The sequence below is a fragment of the Pristiophorus japonicus genome, chromosome 10 (genome assembly GCF_044704955.1).
Source record: "Pristiophorus japonicus isolate sPriJap1 chromosome 10, sPriJap1.hap1, whole genome shotgun sequence".
In the NCBI taxonomy this organism is placed as follows: domain Eukaryota; kingdom Metazoa; phylum Chordata; class Chondrichthyes; family Pristiophoridae; genus Pristiophorus; species Pristiophorus japonicus.
Window position 1 is genome coordinate 125,861,474 of NC_091986.1, and position 20,761 is coordinate 125,882,234.

Sequence of the window (20,761 nt, forward strand, 5' to 3'; positions counted from 1 at the left end):
AAGCATGATTTCCCTTTCATAAATCCATGCTGACTTGGACCGATCATGTCACTGCTTTCCAAATGCGTTGCTATTTCATCTTTAATAATTAATTCCAACATTTTCACCACTATCGATGTTGGACTAACCAGTCTATAATTCCCCGTTTTCTCTCTCCCTCCTTTTTTAAAAAGTGGTGTTACATTAGCTACCCTCCAATCCATAGGAACTGATTCACACTCGATAGTCTGTCGGAAAATGATCACCACTGCATCCACTATTTCTAGGGCCACTTCCTTAAGTACTCTGGGTTGCAGACGATCAGGCCCTGGGGATTTATTGGCCTTCAATTCCATCAATTTCCCGAACACAATTTCCTGACTAATAAGGATTTCCTTCAGTTCCTCCTTCTCATTAGACCCTCAGTCCCCTAGTATTTACGGAAGGTTATTTGTGTCTTCCTTCGTGAAGACAGAACCAAAGTATTTGTTCAATTGATCTGCCATTTCTTTGCTTCCCATTATAAATTCACCTGTATCTGACTGCAAGGGACCTACATTTGTCTTCACTAATCTTTTTCTCTTCACATATCTATAGGAGCTTTTGAAGTCAGTTTTTATGTTCCCAGCAAGCTTCCTCTCATACTCTATTTTCCCCCTCCTAATTAAACCCTTTGTCCTCCTCTGCTGAATTCTAAATTTCTCCCAGTCCTCAGGTTTGCTGCTTTTTCTGACCAATTTATATGCCTCTTCCTTGGATTTAAAACTATCCCCCCTTGTTAGCCACGGTTGAGTCACCTTCCCCATTTTATTTTTACTCCAGACAGGGATGTATAATTGTTGAAGTTTATCCATGTGATCTTTAAATGTCTGCCATTGCCGATCCACCGTCAACCCTTTAAGTATAATTCGCCAGTCTATTCTAGCCAATTCACGTCTCATACCATCGAAGTTACCTTTCCTTAAGTTCAGGACTCTAGTCTCTGATTTAATTGTGTCACTCTCCATCTTAATAAAGAATTCTACCATATTATGGTCACTCTTCCCCAAGGGGTCTCTCACAACAAGATTGCTAATTAGTCCTTTCTCATTACACATCATCGAGTCTAGGATAGCCAGCCCTCTAGTTGGTTCCTTGACATATTGGCCTAGAAAACCATCCCTAATACACTCCAGGAAATCCTACTCCACCGTATTGCTACCAGTTTGGTTAGCCCAATCTATATGTAGATTAAAGTCGCCCATGATAACTGCTGTACCTTTATAACACACATCCCTAATTTCTTCTTTGATGCTGTCCCCAACCTCATACTACTGTTTGGTGGTCTGTACACAACTCCTTCTAGCGTTTTCTACTCTTTGGTATTCCACAGCTTTACCCATACAGATTCCACATCATCCAATCTAATGTCCTTCCTTACTGTTGCGTTAATTTCTTCTTTAACCAGCAATGCTACCCCAACTCCTTTTCCTTTTCTGTCTATCCTTCCTGAATGTTGAATACCCGTGGATGTTGAGTTCCCAGCCTTGGTCAGTCCGTAATCCCAATTATATCATATTCGTTATTAGCGGCCTGCGCAGTTAATTCGTCCATCTTATTACGAATACTCCTCGCATTGAGGCACAGAGCCTTCATGCTTGGCTTTTTAACACACTTTGTCCCTTTAGAATTTGGCTGTAATGAGGCCCATTTTGATTTTTTTCTTCTGTCTTTTTCTTCTACCCCCAATTTACTTCCCTCTGTCTCCCTGCATAGGTTCCCATCCCCTTGCCATATTATTTTAACCCCACCCCAACAGCACTAGAAAAAGGGATGAAGCTGGGCAGGAATTTGAAAGCAATGGCATATATCTTAGTCAGTTTGTTGGGGCATGGCAAGTTAGTGGAACTGGGAAATGATGGGGACCATGCAGGTTACTTTGCAGATCATGGTGTGAATGAGTTGTAATTTGTGGAGGCTGCAGGTTGATGAGTATTATAGAAATTTAGGGCTGAATTTTCGGTTCTGGTCATTTTGGAACCGCTGGGCTATAAAATTTGTGCCGGGAAATGGTTTGCGTCCTCAGCCACAAAATTCATCAGCTGGGCCCTGCGTGTGGAGCGGAACGCTCAGGGAGGCGTTGCACACATCTTTTAGGGCGCTAGGCCGGATGAGCAAGCAAAAGTCCCGAGCTGAATAGCCGGCCTCGGAGCTCCCTGAGAGAGGCCTGAGGGGGAAAAAAAACCTGAAAGAAACCCACCAATAACATTCCCAATACATAATGCATGCCCCCACAACATAAATCACGAAAAAATAATCACACTTACCGGAGGTCGCCATTACTTACCTCATGTGGCTGCTGCAGCTTGGAATGCCTTCTTCCACAGGTGTTCCCACCAGGGCGCTCTACAGAGCGCTATGGGTCGGGATGCAACCAAAAATTTAGCCAGTGTCACAACCAGGGGTGCTGCACACCAGCTCACCACTTCCGGGCGCTAATGCCCTGCGCCCTCTCCAAACCAGCACCTAATTTTTCGGCTGGGCACTGGAAGCTGGCTGCCTGCCCGGAAGTGCTTACTGCTGCCCCTGTGGGGCGCTAACAGGGGATGCAGAAGACCGAAAATCCAGCTCGTAATGTTTTAAATGGTTGGTTGAACAATAATTCTAGAAATTTAGAGGAATTTGCAGTTCACTTGAAAATTCAATTTAAACAAAAAAATACAGTCTATGTCTTTTAATTTAAAGCTTCTTAATTCAAATTATCTAATAATTAATTTTCTTTGCATTAAATTCCGATCCTGCTGTTTAATTTATATTGCAGAATTCGAAGTACCCAGTACTGGATAATTTTAAACATTTTAGCTCCAGAAACAACTTTGAATTATCAGGCGTAAACTGTATTACAGGTAGTACAGTTTCAAATAAAACATTTACGTATGATCCGTTGTGAGAAGCCAAGTCTTTTCTTAATGCCATTTATTTCAATAGCTGTTAATGAAGCATGCTTTGTCAATCCAGAAAACACATCAACACAACATAAGCCAAAAATCACTGCAAACTTCATTAGAAGGCAAAGGTATATTAAAAGGGAATCTTGTGTGATATTGTTTCTGGTAATTAAAAAATTTTGCCAATAACTAACAAAAGTTAGTGATTTTACTAATTATAACTGACAGCACAAAACTGCAGAGCAACAGCCAAAGTTGAATATTACGGATCAGTGAATTGAATACATGCTTTTTTCTGAATCACATAATAAGACTATGAAGAGAATTCTCTTTGTCAAGGTTGGGAATTGTCCAGGCAGATCTGTGCCTGAATGGCAGATAGTTAGCCTCCCGAGAGCCCTATATTAAAAAGGCAGTTGTAACAGTTAAATGTTGTTATAGGTGTACAGTAATGTGATGCAAAATCAATAACCTTCAGATAGCAAGCCACAGGATTGTCCACAAGATCAGCAGAGCTAAATTTTAGTGAATCAAAATGTAATTTCACCAATCTGTAACTGACAGCATTAGAATGTTTAGCTAGCTCAGTCTGTAGTAACGATTTGTCTCAGATTTTGGAAAACCTAAATTGCAGATTTTTTGTTTAGATGCTTCTGAAATTATTTGTGAAAAGTGAGGAAAGTAGCTCAGATTCTAAGATCATTACGCAAAGCTGGGTAATAAACACTGCATTTAGTTTTTGTCTCTGCATATTATGATTTTGCTTCCCCCTTTCTCTACCTTCTTCTAAAGTACTCTAAATCGGAATCCTTTTGAACAGTTCGCCTTCAGGTATCAGTGCAGCAACTTTCTCTTCATTTAACAAGAAAGTACAATTCTCTTGATATATTTTCACAGGAAAAACAGACAATTTAATCCCAGAAGATAGCTATATAGATTCAGGAGAAATTGATGTTGGGCGGAGAGTCACCCAGAAGATACCAGCAGGCTTATTCTGGCGCACCCAAGTGTTCATCGATCATCCAATGTATTTGAAATTCAACGTGTCATTGGGAAAGGATGCTCTAGTTGGGATTTATGGTCGACGCGGCCTTCCACCATCTCACACTCAGGTAAACACCATTGAACATTAACTCAATCATTTGAGTAAAGTAGCAAGATTTTTTAATCAGTGGGCTGTTTAATCTTGGGTAGATGCGACAATCTCCCATTTTCTCTGAGTGTAACCATTCGGGAACAGCCTCTTGGTGTCAAGACTGGCAAGAGGGCACATCAGTGGCATTCAGCCCCGTAAGTCAATGTTCCACTTTCCATGGCAGTGCCATCACTGATGGAGATCAGACCAATAGGAAGCTCGTAACTACCTTCGGCAAGACTGAAAGTATCTGTCTCAGCTAACACATAAAAACCTAAAAAATGGAACATGAAAAAGCCAGTTGACCCATTAGGACCACTCTTTTCAATGACCATAAACTATCCTATCAATGCGTAAGGGGGTAAAAAGTAAACTTGAGTAAGAAACAAACATAAGGGAATTAGGAGGTTCTGAGGAATCGGGAGTTCCTCTGTCTTACGGTATGGATTGTAATATTGACCAATTATGTAAAACTCGCTTATGTATGTAAAGCGCGCTTATACACTCGCTTACATTGGGTTAAGAAGAGGGAGGCAGCAATGCCTGATAGTTAATGAGCCATCCTAAGTAGCCAACACGGCAATGACCCTTAGCACAGACTGATACAAGATGAAAATATACACTCAGTACTGAATAACAAGGGCAGTGGAGAATCAACAGCCTTGAAAGATAGCATACCCTGGGAAGCAAGGTCAATCAACATGTCATGAGAAACTGAGGCAAAGTTGAACACATTCTAGAAGGGTGACATGTCATGGGAGACGGACAGGTGGGGGAGGACCACTCCGAGTCAGTCTGAGCAGTAGGCCAATCGGTGGTTTTGTAGGAGAGTCGCACACTTCGGAAAACTGTATAATTGTAATTGGAAAAGCTCTGATCGGAGAAGTGTTCATCGGAACATTTCCCGAGCATGTTCGAATAATAAAACCGGTAAACCGAGGTTTCGTCTGCGTGATTCCATAGTCGCTATACAATATGGGCAGGTGTCGATTCCTTATATCAGGGAGTCCACCTTGAGGAAGAGAAGTCTTTTTACTACAACAATAAGTCTCCCCAAAACAATAGGTCCAAGACAGATTGCAAGAATCCTAAACTTCCAATATAGAAGTGATTAGGATATCACCTAATAGTATATAAACAATATAGAGAAGCAGCTGAAAGTGTTTCATTTAGTTTTATTGTGAAGAAAAATAGGTTTTAACAGATTTCAGTCTTGTGTTTGCCTTTCTGGTAAACAATAAGGAATCCATAGCATCAATTTCAAATATAACTCCAGTGCCCAGACAGTATAATATCCCAATGTTTAAGAACGGGAAAATGTCATTGGGTCCAAACTAGCAATTCTCTTCTTCATAGATCAACCTTACAACCTGCTTTCTCATAATATCCTGCAATATTTTCTCCAGAAATTCATCTCAAACCCATTTGTACTATCTTCTTCAATGGCCTTGCCTAATAGCTTATTCACCAAGAAAATCCTTCCGCAAGTGAGGTGTACAACTTAATTACCTTTCTCAAGCACCTGATGTATGATGTATTATATTAATGAAATAGATGAAAAATCTAGGGGGAGAAATTAGCATTGTTTGCGTCTCCCGTTAGTGCCCCTGGGGGTGGCAGGGGAGGACTCTACTGCCTCCCACCAAATCGCACAGGAGTTAGTGGAGGCGCAAAACCGGCAACGCCCCGCTCCCACCTGTAGCGCCCCAAGCCGCTGCGACGGCAATTATGATGTAATTGCCGTGCGCAGTAACCTGCTTTAGCTCCACAACGGAAATTGGGCAGCGCCCCTTGAGGTCGCCTCAGGCGATGTCCGCGCCAGCCTCGTGGGTTGCGAACTGGGCCGCACTCTGCTTGCGGAAAGAAAAGTAAAGGGGAGGTGCATGGTGCCATTTTCTTTTCCTGGCCGGCTTACTGGTCCGGCCTGTCGTGGTGTATTTTGCGGGGTCGGTGCCCCGATGGTGCAGCTCGGCATTCCGCTTTTATTCTGGGCTGCGGCCATGGCACCCCGTATCCCCGGTGGTGTAGTGGAGGCCCCTCGCCCTACTGCAGAGCTCACAGCATGCCCACCGCTTTAACGGAAGGGGAGGGCCACGTAGCATGGAAAATTCGCACGCTTAGCGCTCTGGTCCCGCCCCCGAGAAGAAGTGGTGCTCCCAACATTGCGCTCCTCTTCCTCTCCGGGGCGGTACTTCCAATTTCGCAGCTGGAACTGGACTTCCACGCCGGCGGCAGGAAGTCCCGCCTTTGCCTCAGTTACCACCCCCAAACGGTGTGATACCGAATTTCAACCCCCAATCTCATGAATTTCAGAACTCCGAGCCTCTGTTTATACCACTAGCACTGTAAGAATGTCACTTAAGTGGCCTGGAGTTTCCGCTCAATTGTGCTATTTTATTCAGCGCAATTCAACCAAAATCAGCATAAGCGGCACAAAAGATAGTGGAATTTTAAGCGGAATTTGTGTTCAGCACAAAATGAGCTTCCACAATCTCGTGAGCTAGTTTTAAAAACATTATGCTGGAAACCGGTCCCGCTCACAAAACTGCCACACTCCCCGAGTAAATTAATCACCGTTCACCGTTGGGAGTTTCCGCTAATTTTGCTCATTTACAGCCCTTCAGGGAGCCTTTACAAATTAAGTTGGTTCTTTTGGGCGCAAGAGTACTAAAAGGTTCATTTTTTAAGCCTTTAAATGTGATTTTTGATTTCATTTAATGAAATTGACAAATGTATCCTAATATAACCAGAAAAGCTTTATTTTTTTTAAGTGAATTTCAGTAATTTAAAATTGGATTACTCATGGGTGATGGATTGATACTGTAATTAGAAATGCTTATTTTTTGTGATAAACCCATTTTCAGCTGTTTTAATCAAACTTCACCAATTTACCATTTTTAAAGGTAAATTTTTGAAACCAAATTTTTGTTTTAAAATTACATTTAAAACACTGCCCAATTGCACTGGTTCATACCAGTTTTTGCATTTGGCAATATATAAATGAGTTTGAGCAGAAACTTGGGGCCGGGGGAAGAAATAGACTTTTCAAAACTGCTGCAATTTTTGCCGAGATTTGTGCCGGAATCGGCAATTGCCCCCAAAGTGGAAACACGACCCACTATTGTGCCTAGGATCAGTGCATTCAGTTCCTGACGTGTAAAAGTACAAATGAAATCTTTTGTTTTTTAAGGCAAGTCTCGTGCTAAGCATTTGATCCAAATGTTCATCTCCATCTTGAATTTTCTTTTCAAATCCTTAATCCATCAGGTTTATATTATTCTTAGCATGTGTTCCTAAATTCTGTAGGTTCGGGGACCCCCTCCCCCACCCACCGCAGTCTAATTACCATGGCTGTAGTTCCGAACACCTCCTGCAGTACATACTGCATCAAAATAGCTTAGCGTTGCATCAATGTTATTTAGGTTTTGTTTTGAAAGTATCAGCTATACTGGTACAAAGTAGTTTTTACTGTGTTTCTGAAAAACATCATTGAGTTGATTTCATCTACAGAATGTTCATGTTGCAGTTTGAAGAAGACGTGCCTGGATCATTAAAGCAAAACTAGAGTTGGAATCGGGCGCGATTGAGTGCAATAAACGATGGTTTTAAAACTGAACAAGACAATCCGAGGCAAGGGAATAGACTGATTTAGAACATCAACCATTGCCTAAATGGAGTCGACCATTGTCGGCTCCTGCATAGCTGGCCCTGGGGAGTAACATTTTGTGCAGTATTTCGACAAACGTTGATTGTATAGGGCAGGTGATACTTTGAGATTGATGCATACTGTGGTTATCATGCAGCAATTACAGCAGGATGTTTTGTCACTGTTTTCTGGTAGTTTGGCTTTGTGGAATTATTGGATGGCAGACGTCTGCTAGCACAGGAAGTAAGAAGTCTGCAGGGATTCCACCACCAGCACAGAAGCTTGATCCCTCTGACAAATCGTGAGACAGGATTCATCAGATATCTGGATTCTGGAATCTGGCATTTAGCCTTCTACAATGATGGGAAACAGATGGAGCTGGTCTCCTTTATAACCACTGCCATAGGTAAGCTCTTACTCGAACATGAGACAAATGCATTTTAAAAGATTGTGAAATGTACCAATCAAATTATTAGTTATCTTTTTCACAATGCACAATTCATCCCTCATTTCTGTGAAAGAAAGGAACTGGTAACTGGTCTGCAATTTCATACATAAGACAGGTTCATAGTTGTGACAAATTCAAGGTCCTTGTTCATCTGACCTGTATATTCTGAATTATGTTAACTACTCAAACTTTCCATCATCCATTTTATATTTACTTTTGTATTGATCCACTTTACTCATCATCTGCCAGTTTGTGCAGGTTTTAGTTTAGAAATGAATATGGAGAGATTCATTTCTTTAATAATTTAACCTTAATGTATGTAAGCAATGTATTCTTAAAATGGGAATTTGTGGCTGCATTAACTCTTCTGTTTCAAACTGTTGTATTAATCATTAACTTTCTTGGAACAAAAATAATTCTGGGAGCAACATCTTATGACCTATCAAACATTGGCCCAGATTTTCATACCGCCTTTGAAATCCACCACGAGCTCGGAATTTAAGCTCAAGCGCTTGTGCTAAATCCTGAATTAGCGGTCTATCAACGTACGATCCTCTCTGAAACCCGAATTGCTGACAGAGTTGGCCTGTTTGCCCACCAACTGCCCAGCAATTATGTATGGAGATTTTACAGCTGATGGAAACAGGAGCAGGGCCTGTTTCCACATGTGTAAGGGGATAGCCGAGATTTAAAAAAATGCTTTTCTTTAATTAAATGATATGAGATTTTATGAGAAGCAATCCAAGTGTATGTTAAAGTTGCAGGTTTTGAAAAATATTTCATAACTTTCTGCACAGTGCACAGTATTTGTTTAGAAGTGGGAATTATAAGTAATAAATTGGATTCCCACTATAAAAGCTAAATGTGATAATATTTTAAAGGCAATAGTAATGAAGCAGTGCAGTAATTTAAATGAATGAATGACCATCTGTTTTCCGATTGGAGGACCAGGCCCACATGATCCCAGATACACTTCCGCACAGGCTGCGTCCCTGAGATCCGTGGGCCATTACGCTGCCCTCCAACTTGCAGCGTCAGAGCGCAGGTTTGCGCAGGAGGGTCGCCATCAGGTCGCTGCGTATTTCCTTCGCAGGTTGGCGACGTGCTCCAGAGATACGATGCCGACTACAATCTTTGGCCAAATAAGTTTACATAAAAAGCTGAAAACCATTGCAAGAGGGAAATAAACGTGATCGGAACATGGACCTAAATTTAATTAACTAGATATGTTGAATGATCCTTTCTAATATTTAATTAAAAATACTTGTGATATGCAAATTATTGAACTAAGAATTTTGAAGGCGTTGCATTTCTTGCCCTTTTGTTGCAAACTTTCCTGAAACCACAAAATGAAATGTGCAGATTTCATAATTCCTCACCGCCCCCAACCGAGCCAGTTATGTTCTTCAATGCAATATTCCTTCGTTTAAATCAATTTGGAGTACAAGACAGACTGAATAAATAGTTTGCATCATTACAAATATTTCAAGCCGTTCACATTTGTTGAAAGTGCAATTAGAATTTTGCATCTCCCATTCAGTGAAATAAACAGGAAAATCATTATTGGAATAAATATTGTTGTTGAAATGATATGATGTCATTTTAACTGGGCATGTAAGGTTAAAATGACCTGTAACAGTCCATCAGATATACCAAATCGACCATAATGCGAGATAAAAACTGTTGAGAATGTAATTATTCAGACAGTTATCATTGGACTAAATGTTCCACTGGAGTTGGTTCCAAATATTAAATTGTAGTCGGCACCGTATCTCTGGAGCACATCGCCAACTTGGTTTATGGCTGGCACTTCAATCCCAAATGTGCTGAATTCTGCATTTGTCTTGCATTTTATTTTTATTTTACCAGTGTTTATTCTTACCCAGATCCAGTAACTGAATAAATTGACTTGAATTGGCAAACGCAAGCTGACCAAAATCTGGAAGATTCCATACAGATACATCGCTTTGGGTAGTGTTGAGGGGGATGACTCATCAGGGGAGAGCAGCAGCAGCCAAGTTCATGGCACTGTGGGTGGCTCTGCTGCACAGGAGGGCAGGAAAAAGAGTGGGAGAGCTATAGTGGTAGGGGATTCTATTGTAAGGGGAATAGATAGACGTTTCTGCGGCTGCAACCAAGACTCCAGGATGGTATGTTGCCTCCCTGGTGCAAGGGTCAAGGATGTCTCGGAGTGGGTGCAGGACATTTTTGAAGAGGGAGGGTGAACAGACAGTTGTGGCGCTGCATATAGGTACCAACAATATAGATTAAAAAAACGGGATGAGGTCCTACAGGCTGAATTTAGGGAGCTAGGACCTCAAAGGTAGTAGTCTCAGGATTGCCACGTGCTAGTCAGAGTAGGAATCGCAGAATAGCTCAGATGAATACATGGCTTGAGGAGTGGTGCAGAAGGGAGGGATTCAAATTCCTGGGACATTGGAACCGGTTCTGGGGGAGGTGGGACCAGTACAAACCAGACGATCTGCACCTGGGCAGGACCGGAACCAATGTCCTAGGGGGAGAGTTTGCTAATGCTGTTGGGGAGGGGTTAAACTAATATGGCAGGGGGGTGGGAACCTATGCAGGGAGACAGAGGGAAGTAGAATGGGGGCAGAAGCAAAAGATAGAAAGAAGAAAAGTAAAAGTGGTGGCAGAGAAACCCAAGGCAAAAAGCAAATAAGGCCACATTACAGCAAAATTCTAAAGGGGCAAAGTGTGTGAAAAAGACAAGCCTGAAGGCTCTATGCCTCAATGCGAGGAGTATTCAGAATAAGGTGAACGAATTGACTGCGCAGATAGTAGTTAATGGATATGATGTAATTGGCATCACGGCGACAAGGCTCCAGGGTGACCAAGGCTGGGAACTCAACATCAAGGGGTATTCAACATTTAGGAAGGATAGACAGAAAGGATAAGGAGGTGGGGTGGCGTTGCTGGTTGAAGAGGAAATTAATGCAATAGTAAGGAAGGACATTAGCTTGAATGATGTGGAATCTGTTTGGGTGGAGCTACAGAATACCAAAGGGCAGAAAACGCTAGTGGGAGTGGTGTACAGACCACTAAACAGTAGTGGTGAAGTTGGGGACAGCATCGAACAAGAAATTAGGGATGCGTGCAATAAAGGTACAGCAGTTATCATGGGCGACTTTAATCTACATATTGATTGGGCTAACCAAACTGGTAGCAATGCAGTGGAGGAAGATTTCCTGGAGTGCATTAAGGATGGTTTTCTAGACCAATATGTCGAGGAACCAACTAGAAAGCTGGCTATCCTAGACTGGGTGATGTGTAATGAGAAAGGACTAATTAACAATCTTGTTGTGCGAGGCCCCTTGGGGAAGAGTGACCATAATATGGTCAAATTCTTTATTAAGATGGAGAGTGACACAGTTAATTCAGAGACTAGGGTCCTGAACTTAAGGAAAGGCAACTTCGATGGTATGAGACGTGAATTGGCTAGAATAGACTGGCGAGTGATACTTAAAGGGTTGATAGTGGATAGGCAATGGCAAACATTTAAAGATCACATGGACGAACTTCAAAAGTTGTACATCCCTGTCTGGAGTAAAAATAAAATGGGGCAGGTGGCTCAACCGTGGGACAAGGGAAATTATGGATAGTGTTAAATCCAAGGAAGAGGCATATAAATTTGCCAGAAAAAGCAGCAAACCTGAGGACTGGGAGAATTGTTTAATACAGCAGAGGAGGACAAAGGGTTTAATTAGGAGGGGGGAAATAGAGTATGACAGGAAGCTTGCTGGGAACATAAAAACTGACTGTAAAAACTTCTATAGATATGTCAAGATAAAAAGATTAGTGAAGACAAACGTAGGTCCCTTGCAGTCATTTATAATGGGGTACAAAGAAATGGCGAGCAGTTAAACAACTACTTTGGTTCTGTCTTCATGAAGGAAGACACAAATAACATTCCGGAAATACTAGGGGACCGAGGTAGTGAGAAGGAGAACCTGAAGAAAATCCTTTTATTAGGCGGGAAATTGTGTTCGGGAAATTGATGGGATTGAAGGCCAATAAATCCCCGGGGCATGATAGTCTGCATCCCAGAGTACTTAAAGAAGTAGCCCTAGAAATAGTGGATGCATTGGTGATCATTTTCCAACAGTCTATCGACTCTGGATTGGTTCAATGGACTGGAGAGTAGCTAATGTAACACTTTTTAAGAAAGGAGGGAGAGAGAAAACGGGTAATTATAGACCGGTTAACCTGTTGGGAAAATGTTGGAATCAATTATTAAAGATGAAATAGCAGCACATTTGGAAAGCAGTGATGGGATCGGTCCAAGTCAGCATGGATTTGTGAAAGGGAAATTCTGCTTGACAAATCTTTGAGAATTTTTTGAGGATGTAACTAGTAGAATGGACAAGGGAGAACCAGTGGATGTGGTGTATTTGGACTTTGAAAAGGCTAAATTAAAGCACATGGTGTTGGGGGGTAATGTACTGACGTGGATAGAGAATTGGTTGGCAGACAGGAAGCAGAGAGTGGAAATAAATGGGTACTTTCCAGAATGCAGGCAATGACTGGTGGGGTGCCACAGGGCTCAGTGCTGGGACCCCAGCAATTTACAATATACATTAATGATTTGGATGAGGGAACTGAGTATAATATCTCCAAGTTTGCAGATGGCACTTATTGTGTTCCTAACACAGATGAGAGTGCACACAGGGAGGTTAAAGTAACAGTGACCTCAGTCTTTATTAAGACACTCCAGAGTGAGGAATAGGCCTTAGGGGCCGGCTTATATACAGTGCTCCCAAGGGATGCTGGGATCCCTTGGGACTTCAGGGGATGCACTCCCTGGTGGCGGACCATGGGAGTGCATGCTTTACAGATACACAACATCACTAAGCTGGGTGGCGGTGAGAGCTGTGAGGAGGACGCTAAAAGGCTGCAGGGTGAATTGGCAGGTTAGGTGAGTGGGCAAACGCGTGGCAGATGCAGCATAATGTGGATAAATGTGAGGTTATCCACATTGGGGGCAAAAACACGAAGGCAGAATATTACCTGAATGGTGGCAGATTAGGAAAAGGGGAGGTGCAATGAGACCTGGATGTCATGGTACATCAGTCATTGAAAGTTGGCATGCAGGTACGGCAGGCGGTGAAGAAGGCCAATGGTATGTTGGCCTTCATAGCTAGGGGATTTGAATATAGGAGCAGGGAGGTCTTGCTGCAGTTGTACAGGGCCTTAGTGAGGCCTCAACTGGAATATTGTATTCAGTTTTGATCTCCTCATCTGAGGAAGGACGTTCTTGCTATTGAGGGAGTGCAGCGAAGGTTCACCGGACTGATTCCCGGGATGGCAGGACTGACATATGAGCAGAGACTGGATCGACTGCACCTGTATTCACTGGAGTTTAGAAGGATGAGAGGGGATCTCATAGAAACATATAAAATTCTGACGGGACTGGACCCGATGTTGGGGAAGTCCAGAACCAGGGGAGTGTAAGGATAAAGGGTAAGCCATTTAGGACTGAGATGAGGAGAAACTTCTTCACTCAGAGTTGTTAACCTGTGGAATTCTCTACCACAGAGAGTTGTTGATGCCAGTTCATTGGATATATTCAAGAGGGAGTTAGATATGGCCCTTACGTTTGAAGGGATCAAGGGGTATGGAGAGAAAGCAGGAAAGGTACTGAGGTAAATGATCAGCCATGATCTTATTGAATGGTGGTGCAAGCTCGAAGGGCTGAATGGCCTGCTCCTGCACTTATTTTCTATGTTTCTATGTAAACAGATTTACATGAATAACTCGAAGTAACTTTCAGCTGGCTGTTTTGATTGAAATATGATTTCTGGTGGATGGGTTCAAGTCTTGGGGCTTTACTTAAGAGCACTCCGTAGAGCATAGTTCAATATATCTCTATCTATAGAAATGAAAAAATGTAAATGTAGCAGTAACACAAAAAGTTCTTCTTTTATTTGTTCTTTTATTGAATAGAGAGAAAAGATGCCAGTTACCATCTGACTACTCACTTCAGAAGCTCACATAGGCATAGAGGCAAATTGACTCTTTTGTATGTTACTACCAATCTGGGCTTCAAGATGCACAAAGGAACAATTGTGATAAAATTGTCTGTCTAATATCATTTTTCTTAAAGGAATAGACAATTTGCCTCATCAGGATTGAGTTAAAATTCAGATTTTTTTCCCCGTGTATGCAAATTCATCCAGTTCAGATTTGTTTGGATTCTAAATTTGATTTGCAGCACATCCCTAGTTAATGGACTTTTTATAAATCTAAGATGAAATGTAATCATGGGAAAAGGCTTGTAGTTATCCCAGCCTCTTAAAAATAAATAAATAAAAACTCTCTTTGCCAGTGCTGCCTGATAAGGCGAGAAGTTGTGCACAGTTCTGTGAATTACCTCAGAGACCTACCTGTGCCGCAAGATGATTTACACTCCCGAGGTTCAGTTGTTGTTTCACAGACAAATCCCAAGACATGTGTTTAGAGCTTTTCTAATCAATCTTACAGCAAACGTCATTGAGGATTAACTCCCTGGAGAATGGTGGATCCGACCACATTAGATGATAACTTGATTCTCTCCGCTGCTGGTGGTCTCTCAGCAGCTCACTATGAGACAATTAACTCTGTTATAGAACATATGAAATATTTAGTTTCAGAAGATAATTGAGTGTCTCTAGTTTCTACAGGATTCATCATAACATGATCTTCTAACTCGTCAGTCAATTTTCTGGAGTGGGACAAAGGGAAATGACTGGCCTACTTTCTATCTCTAAACTGCATTCACAGTTGGAATAATGGGTTTCTTCGCACTTCTCTGAACAAAATTTAAATTAACTCTATGATGACTGTGACATATAGCATTTTGCACCATGTCCAAAAGTAATGTAAGGCAAGCTGTAAACAAGTTTAAAAAAAGAGCTGAACAGTGGTACTTCAACTCTGAGAAAACAAGGTGTAAAACTTTTCAGTAATTGCTAATACGTTTTTTTGGCCTGGTAAATTTTAGAAATTTTTATTGAGACTTTTTACGCAAAACCCGCAACGGTGAGACTATCACCTCTCATCGTTATTAAAGAATAAGTGAGACAGCAACTTCCACTGACCGGACATGTGCATTTAAATGCGGAAATCAGGAAGTTGCTGTCCAAGTTGCCCTGCTCCTCCAGAAGCTTCGCTATACTGGTATTTTGCCGAGAGACACACCATTGAAACACAGAACGCAAGAAGTTGCGGTGCTTACCACTAGATACCCACTAAACTAGCCAGAAAAAGTTGAGGCTTGTCCATTCTAGTATAAGTGGATTTATAACGGCGTGATAAGTCTTAATTACAGCCAAACAACCTCTCTGACCCTGAAAATGTACTTTTATGTGTGAAATGTCATTCCTTCAGATTTTAATTATTGTTGGAGATTTTTTTTTAATGTTTAAATGGTTTTTTTTCTGTCTCTCTTATCTCTATCCTATATTTCCCACTTATTTTTCTTTCTGTACATGATTTGGGATTCAATTAACTATTCCAACTTACACTTCCTGGTTCAGTCTCTGTGTGGCCCAGTAAGGATTCTTCAATCTGGTTGAAGAGACATGCTGTTGCTTGTCCTGTTGACATAGGTCCCAGATCCCCTGTAAAGGGTGCAGCGCTGAAATGTATTTCTAATCACCGCAACTTCCAACGCAGAAGCCCATAGTAGATCTGTGGGCACATGTAAACCTAATGAATGGCTGGTGTCATTCATTCACCGCTGATTGCAAAATCTGGGTCATTGTTTCCCCCCACTTCTGGATCAGCCTTTATTGAATAATCTTTTTTACAAAAAACTAGCTTTTCTCTTATTGCACATAAGACAACAGAAAACTTGACCTGAATGTTTAATCCCTTGTTTGTATTACATTCTGGAGTTGTTACCTGCAGGTGTGGTCCAGTAGCTCTTGCTGTGAAGCCCCAGAAGCCCTCTGCCATCGCGCCCCCGCCCCCACCAGAATATTACAGATTTGAATCCCAATCTTGACCATCACCTCTGCCAAGTTGTTGTACAGAAAGGTGAAGGCAAAAACAGTTACCCTGCAGCAGTGCACTTGCTGATGGTCAGTCACTGGGGGACATTCACGGTGCTCATGAAGGCGACGAGGCCAAAAAGATCCTGCTCTACAAAAGGAGAGAAAATGTGGTGGCAGGAGGCATACAAATGTGTACCTAAAAGGATTATTTTTTTTAAGCAACAAATATGCCAATATATTAACGTATTAATGCACTTTGTAGCTAAAGTTATACATTAAGAAATTGTAATATCAGCTTGTGGTTTCAATTGCTCTCAGAGTCTGCAGATGAATGCCCTGCCAACTGTTATGGGAATGGAGAGTGTATGTCAGGAACATGCCATTGCTTTCTTGGCTACATTGGACCGGATTGTGCACGAGGTAAAAGCTTCTTGTCATCGCCATAGTAACCTGTTGAAACCTGTTTACTGTAATTCTGATTAAATATTTGTGAGCTGAAATCTGTACATTCAGTTAGCTATTTCTTTCAGAGTTTGTTTAGTTCAGGCTCAGGTAAACCAGATTGGGGTACGAGTTTCTTTCTAAGTTTCTGACCTTTGTGTACTGGGACAAAACAAATGGCTTCCAATTAATTCCCTTGTCAGCACATAGTTAGGTACCATTTTTCTATTTACCTCTTGAAAATATCAGCAAAATGTTTTGGGAAAGATTATTAAATTATATATTTTATTGGAATTGGGTTAAAGTCCAATTTTCACTACAACAAAACATTTTGCAGAATGTGGTTCATGTCTTGTGGAAGTTTTGAGAACCTGCTAAAAATCCTTTAAAGGAGCTTTACTGCTAGTGTAATATATTCACAGAACACAAGCACACACAGCTTCCAACATGGTAGGCAGCTCTCTCAGAAGCCTCCAGAATCTGCCTGGTTCTGTTGATTATTAACTATGCAGTTGCAGTACACAATACATCCACATCCACAGTGTGGAGATACAAACATTACAAGCTTACAGACATTACACTTCTCCCTCCTTAATGAAGAAGTTATTATAACAACATCATACATAACTTTCATGTTTATACATAACACAGGATATAAACTTATTTTTTTCCATATTTACAAATTTAACTTTACCACTTGTTTTCTGTTTCGAAGAGGATACCTTCGCTCTCGAACAGAACCTTTCAAACACGGTGTCGATTTCACACTCATTCGAGGCTCATCCTGAGGAACGTTTTCCTCCATGGAATTTCCTTGATTATCATTTAAACTCACTCTAACTTCAGGCTCTTTGTTTTCCTGACTCGGACTCAGACTTTCATTCTGATTCTCTCCTGGATTTGTTTCCAGTACATTGTATTTAGGATTTGCTACTGGTGTATCAAAACTATCTGATGAGTCAGAAATAATTGATTCATTCCCACGTTCAACTCCTTCCATGTCTGCAGGTACAATATGATCAATATGAACAAACCTAACCTGTCCGTTATCAAACATCTTTACCAAATATGTGCGAGGACCACATATCTTCACCACTCTTCCTGGTAACCACTTTAACCATTTATGGTGATACTTCTTCACTCTCACCTTCTGGTTTAATTTCACACTTCTCTCTTTTACTCTACCTCGATCATGATTCTCTTTCTGTCTTAATTGTGTCTCTCCTACGGACTGTGCCAAATTTGGCTTTAACAACGAGAATCTGGTTCATGGCTGTCATTTGAGAAACAACTCTGCTGGTGTTCTACCAGTAGTTGTATGAGGAGTATTTCGATATGTAATCAAAAAATTAGCCAATTTGTGATCCAATGACAACTGTCATTTCCTTGGATTTGGATCTAACATTTGTTTTATGAGGGCACGTTTTACAATTTGTATAGTGCACCATTCGAAGTGGGATGGAATGGTGGATCCTTGGTATGTTTCACACCTTTTTTGCTCGTGAATTGTGCAAATTCTTCTGAACGAAATTGTGGTCCATTATCCGAAACAATTTCTTCAGGGAGGCCAAATGAAGAAAATAATTTTTGTAAAATGTCCAATGTTTTACTTGTTATTTTCCACATTGGAAACACCTCAACCCACTTCAAATGGCTATCAATCACAATGAACAATTGTTGTTTTTCTAACTCAGCAAAATCAATATGAAGCATTTGCCACACGCTGGGAGGCAATTTCCATGGCTGTAATGGTACTGGTGGTGGTTGCTTGCTTACCGATTGACATGTAATACACTGACTCACGATGTACTCTATATCTTTATCAAGACCTGGCCACTATAAATAACTGCGTGCAAAATTCTTCGTCAAGCACATTCCCAGGTGCTGGTCATGGAGGTCTCCTAATAATTTGGACCTGAATTTAATTGGTATAACCACTCTTGCACTGCACATGATACAATCTTTATCGACTGATAATTCATTCCTATGAATGAAGAATTGATGTGTATCTTTGTCTGTTACCTGGTTTGGCCATCCATTTGCAATATAATCATACACCTTTGACATCACTGGGTCACGTTTGGTTGCTCTACCAATCTCTTCAGCTGTGACTGGCAGTTCATCAATGTATGAAAAATAAAACACTTCTTCCCTATCGGGTGTAACTTGTGATGGGGATAGCAATCTAGACATTGCATCAGCATTACTATGATCAGCTGATCATCTGTATTCAATATCATACGTATATGCTGACAAAATCAAAGCCCATCTCTGCATTTGGGCTGCAGCTCATGTTGGAACTGGGGACTTTAGATGGAGGATTGCTGTTAGGTGCTTATGGTCTGTAACGATGGTAAACTTACAACCATACAAATATTTGTGAAACTTCTTCACCCCAAAAATTAATGCCAAAGCTTCCCTTTCAAGTTGCGCATAATTAATCTCACTGGCAATGAGTGCATGAAACAAAAGCAATTGGTCTGTCCTCCCCACTACGTGATACATGAGAGATCACTGCCCCAACGCCATACAGAGAGGCATCACATGCTAGCTTAATCTCCTTAGATATGTCATAGTGAACTAACGTGCTCTCTACCAATGTGGTTTTACACTCCTTGAATGCTGTATCGCATTCTTTTGACCACTTCCAATGGACCTGTAGCCAATACTGTAGCCAAATTTGGTAGGAACTTTCCAAAATAGTTCAAAGGACCCAAGAATGAACGAAGTTCAGTGACATTCCTGGGAGTGGATGCATTTCTAATTGCATCCAATTTTTCCATGGTTCGATGTAAACCATCTTTGTCTACTCTACCCTAAGTACTCCACTGAGTTTTTAAATAACTCACACTTGCGAGCAGACACTCGTACTCTGTGTTTCTCTAGCCATTTGAGGACTTCATTCAATATGTTGTTATGAATTTGCCTATTTGGTGCTGAAATTAGTAGGTCATCCAAATAACATACTACCCCTTCAATACCTTGCAAAATCTGGTTCATCACCCCTTGGAATACGGCAGAGGCGGAAGACACTCCAAACGGTAGCCTATTAAATTGATTAAGGCCTAGGTGAGTATTTATAGTCAAGCATGACGGACTCCTCATCTAGTTCAAACTGTAAGTAGGCATTTGTAAGATCCAGTTTTGAGAAGATCTGACCATCTGTCAGTGTTGTGAACAAATCTTCGATATTCAGCAATGTATTGGGGACATTACCCTCTCGAACCTGGTTTACGGTTACTTTATAATCACCACACAATCTTACCTTACCATCAGACTTAGGTACAACAACAATGGGTGTAGCCCAATTACATTGATCTATCTTACAAATAATGTTCTCAGTCTCTAGTCTTTTGAGTTCTTGCTCAACTTTCTCCATCTGTTATGGAGCGTGGCTTGTAGTAAACCGATCTAGTGTCCTTCTGTACCCTGACACTCGCCTTGAAGCTTTGGATCGGACTGCCCCTTTCGCAGAACACCTTCGGATATTTCTTGATAACCTTATCCGTTGATGTAAATCTCGCTTCCACACAAAATCTTACTCCAATCCAGCTTCAGTGAGCTCAATCAATTTCTTCCTAGTACGGCAGACTTGTCTCCTTTCACTACTATTAGAGGCAAGTTCTGAAATTGATCTTTATATTTTACCGGTACGGTGATACAACCTACCACAGGAATTTTCTCTCCCGAGTAGCCTCGCAGCTCTATCTTGGATTTCTCCAGTTGGAAATCACGCAATTTGTCAAGGTACAGTGACTCCGGTATTACACTCACGGATGCACCCGTGTCAATTTCCATTGGTATCTTGAATCCCGCAACATCTATGTGGATTTTGATGCTTTCCGAATCGCTGTCCGTTAACCTCGTGCTCTTGATGACGTATAACTCTAACATCTCCTCGTCCTGTTGTTGTTCTTCCATGCTATGTAGTCTCTTGGAATTTCTACTCATAGCTTTGAATGCTGGACTTATAGCTTTAAAAGCTGGTTTACCCTTCAGTCAGCATGCCTTCGTAAGATGCCCAGTCTTTCTGCAGAAGAAACACTCTGCTTTCACATATGGCTTTCACATATGGACAACTTTGAGCAATGTGTTGTCCCAGGCATCTATAGCACGACTTCGATGCTCTGTTAGAATTTCCAGTTTCCTTGACTTTGGGCCCCCACCATCTTTTTCTTTGAACCTGCAGGTGAT

At 41.3% G+C, this 20,761-nt stretch overlaps 1 protein-coding gene across 3 annotated transcripts in view; it reads left to right on the forward strand.

Moving 5' to 3' along the window:
- Positions 1-20,761, forward strand: part of tenm4 (teneurin transmembrane protein 4) — a 969,538-nt gene that overhangs the window by 693,138 nt on the left and 255,639 nt on the right. For all 3 annotated transcript variants that reach the window (XM_070892063.1, XM_070892064.1, XM_070892065.1), the window contains 3 exons: positions 3,804-4,018; positions 7,883-8,093; positions 16,445-16,546. In XM_070892063.1, the coding sequence (XP_070748164.1) occupies positions 3,804-4,018; positions 7,883-8,093; positions 16,445-16,546 (528 nt within the window). The remainder of the gene's footprint in view (positions 1-3,803; positions 4,019-7,882; positions 8,094-16,444; positions 16,547-20,761) is intronic.